We start from the raw sequence: 2,796 nt of genomic DNA on the forward strand, positions 1-2,796 counted from the left end.
AAAATTCACAGGCACTTTTCAGTATCTCAATTTTTTTTTACAAAAAATCAGAAACATTTTTTGTAATACATGTGCATTTTAAATCTTCAGAATGTCTCTTTCAATCTGTTCACATTTTCGGAATTTACGAATATTTTAAACATTCTTGAACGTTGCCGAGTTTGGCATCCATTACGATCCACCAGACCTAACGTCAGGCTGCTTCCCAGGATCAAACCGATGAATATTCTATTTTTGGTCGACCATACATTAAAAATGTACGGATTCAAAGGATCTATGCATATGGATGTACCTTACTGACAACTCAAGTTTTCTTCACGACCTAATCATCACATGCCGCCGCAGCGCCGACGTTAAGGATGAGGTGCAGCATACGAATCACTCATAGTATGATTCAAGGAATGTCCTCAAGCCATGGCACGGCTGCACGGCTAGGCTCATTTGCACGCTAGCTGCTCCATTCACCAATCAATCAGGGTGGCCTTGCGACGTGCGAATGAATCAACCGCATGTGAAGACTATATAAACAAACGATCGTGAGAATATCAGCATCACATCACCACAAAACCATCAGCCACAAATTAATATAGACCGTACTCATCAGCTTGCGAACTACAGTTTTTCGGATCAGGTACAGATCATAAGTTGTAAAGTTTCGAGGGCACACAGCCATACATATGGCTCCAGCTCGAGTTGTCGCCGTGATGCTGCTGGCGGTTGGCAGTGTGCTGCTGTCTGTGGCTGCGGACACCACAACTGTGCCATCCCCAGAACCGTTCATCTGGCAGAAGGCGCATGCGACATTCTACGGTGGCGCTGACGCCTCCGACACAATGGGTAATTATTCAAGTCACACAACTACATCTATTTGGTGTGTGGCTGCCCTCTTCATCTTGTTCTTTTGTCTATTAACATTTGCGATGTATCTTATATATTGCAGGTGGTGCGTGCGGGTATGGCAACCTCTTCTCCAAAGGATACGGGACACGCACGGCCGCTCTGAGCACCGTGTTGTTTAATGATGGCGCCGCGTGCGGGCAGTGTTACAAGATTGCATGCGGCCGCAAGCGTGCGGACCCATTGTTTTGCAAGCCCGGCGTTATGGTCACTGTCACTGCCACAAACTTCTGTCCGCCCAACGACGCCCTCCCAAATGATGATGGCGGCTGGTGCAACACGCCAAGGCCGCACTTTGATATGGCCCAACCAGCCTGGGAGAAGATCGGTGTTTATAAAGGTGGCATCATCCCCGTCATGTACCAAAGGTATATATGCGCTTCTTACTTGTTCAGAAATTAGTCCAGAGTCACTAGAGCCATTTAACCTATAGTTTTCTATGTCACTGCCATACACATGCAGAGTTCCGTGCGTGAAGCGGGGTGGTGTGAGGTTCAAAATCAATGGTCACGATTACTTCAATCTTGTGCTTGTGAGCAATGTTGCTGCAGCAGGATCGATCAAGTCCATGGATGTCAAGAGCTCTGATTCTGATGACTGGATGCCTATGGCACGCAATTGGGGCGCTAACTGGCACTCGTTGGTGAACCTGACTGGAAAGATGCTCTCTTTCAGACTAACAAACACTGATGGACACACTATTGTGTTTAACGATGTTGTGCCAAAGGGGTGGACCTTCGGGCAATCCTTTGTTAGCAAATTGCAATTCTAGCGAGCAATATCTGCCGACCAATTAATTTATCAGGAAAGTGATGGATTTGTAATAATTGGTTGCATAAAGTGCAAGTTACGGTGTTTAACGTGGGTGTGCTGCTTGTAGCACTGATCTAATTTTACAATTCAATTTGTTCATACTCACTGTGTAATTCATATGGTGTACATAACATCCAATTAATTCTATCAATTGTGTATCCTACAAATGTACTTATACGATGAATTCTGTAAGTTGATTATGTCATTCTGTTGCAATTTATGGTAAACCGCTAGCATACAAGCACACAAAAGTATCCATGTTGAAAACGGAAATTGTGTATTCGTTCAGAACATGTATTGTTTTACTACAACTATTTTAAGAGGAAGGGATTTTAGCAGAAGTGGTCAGGAGAAAGAAAGTGACCGCTTGTCTTTGATGGTTTAAAAGAAGTAAATTTTGAATATGGAATTGTATACCTCCGGCCAGGTCATTTTTAACCTATTTTCTTTTAATTTTATTTCAACCCGCATCTTCGAAGAGTATAATTTTGAAAGTGTCAGTTCTTATTCATATGCAAAAAATGAAAAAAAATCGGTTCTTATAACTAACCGATCACGCTAACTGCCTACTAGTTTTGAAATAGGCTCACGCTCTGCTTTATAGATGAAGCACAAATCAAAATATTCAGAGAATCTCAAAATGATCGAACCGTTCCAGGAGAACCTCAAATTGATCGGAACAGTCGTATTCGAAGAATAGGAGACGTTGGGCAAAGCAATTTTATTATCGTTGAGTCTCTCCCTGATATTCAAATAAGTTTGCTTTCACACCTCCATGGGGCTCAGTCTGTTTGTCCATCAACCGGCATCAACAAAATAGACGCACTACAGAATTCAGAATCAGCATCTAGCTAGTATGCTCATCTCATGTATGCAGAACATAGATCTGGCATGCACATGCGCGTGTTCAATAATTGTCTAACATAGGTGCCAATTGCGTCGAGGAATTGACCGGATCATGCGTGGAAGCCGATGATCTTGCCACCGGTGCCGGCGTGGGACGCGAATGGCACACCGTCCTTTTTCCGTATGGCCCCGTAGCTTGCTGTGTGATCTCCAAAGCTGACTCTAAAGCGGAATAGTTGG

At 43.6% G+C, this 2,796-nt stretch overlaps 1 protein-coding gene across 1 annotated transcript; it reads left to right on the forward strand.

Annotated features, from left to right (window-relative positions):
• Nucleotides 1-570: 570 nt before the first annotated feature.
• On the forward strand, nt 571-1,896 carry LOC119280630 (expansin-A24-like). The gene is made up of 3 exons (XM_037561424.1): nt 571-837; nt 941-1,265; nt 1,360-1,896. Exons 1-3 carry the CDS (start codon nt 678-680, stop codon nt 1,667-1,669), a joined length of 795 nt encoding a protein of 264 aa, XP_037417321.1. The 5' UTR covers nt 571-677; the 3' UTR covers nt 1,670-1,896.
• The last annotated feature ends 900 nt before the right edge of the window (nt 1,897-2,796 follow it).

The sequence above is a fragment of the Triticum dicoccoides genome, chromosome 3B (genome assembly GCF_002162155.2).
Source record: "Triticum dicoccoides isolate Atlit2015 ecotype Zavitan chromosome 3B, WEW_v2.0, whole genome shotgun sequence".
Classification (NCBI taxonomy): domain Eukaryota; kingdom Viridiplantae; phylum Streptophyta; class Magnoliopsida; order Poales; family Poaceae; genus Triticum; species Triticum dicoccoides.

What these genes read in the sequence shown, in the direction of transcription:
- LOC119280630 (XM_037561424.1), top strand. Translation starts at nt 678, where the DNA reads ATGGCTCCAGCTCGAGTTGTCGCCGTGATGCTGCTGGCGGTTGGCAGT. An exon ending in TGACGCCTCCGACACAATGG is followed by an intron (nt 838 to 940) that starts GTAATTATTCAA and finishes TATATATTGCAG; the next exon opens with GTGGTGCGTGCGGGTATGGC. An exon ending in ATCCCCGTCATGTACCAAAG is followed by an intron (nt 1,266 to 1,359) that starts GTATATATGCGC and finishes ATACACATGCAG; the next exon opens with AGTTCCGTGCGTGAAGCGGG.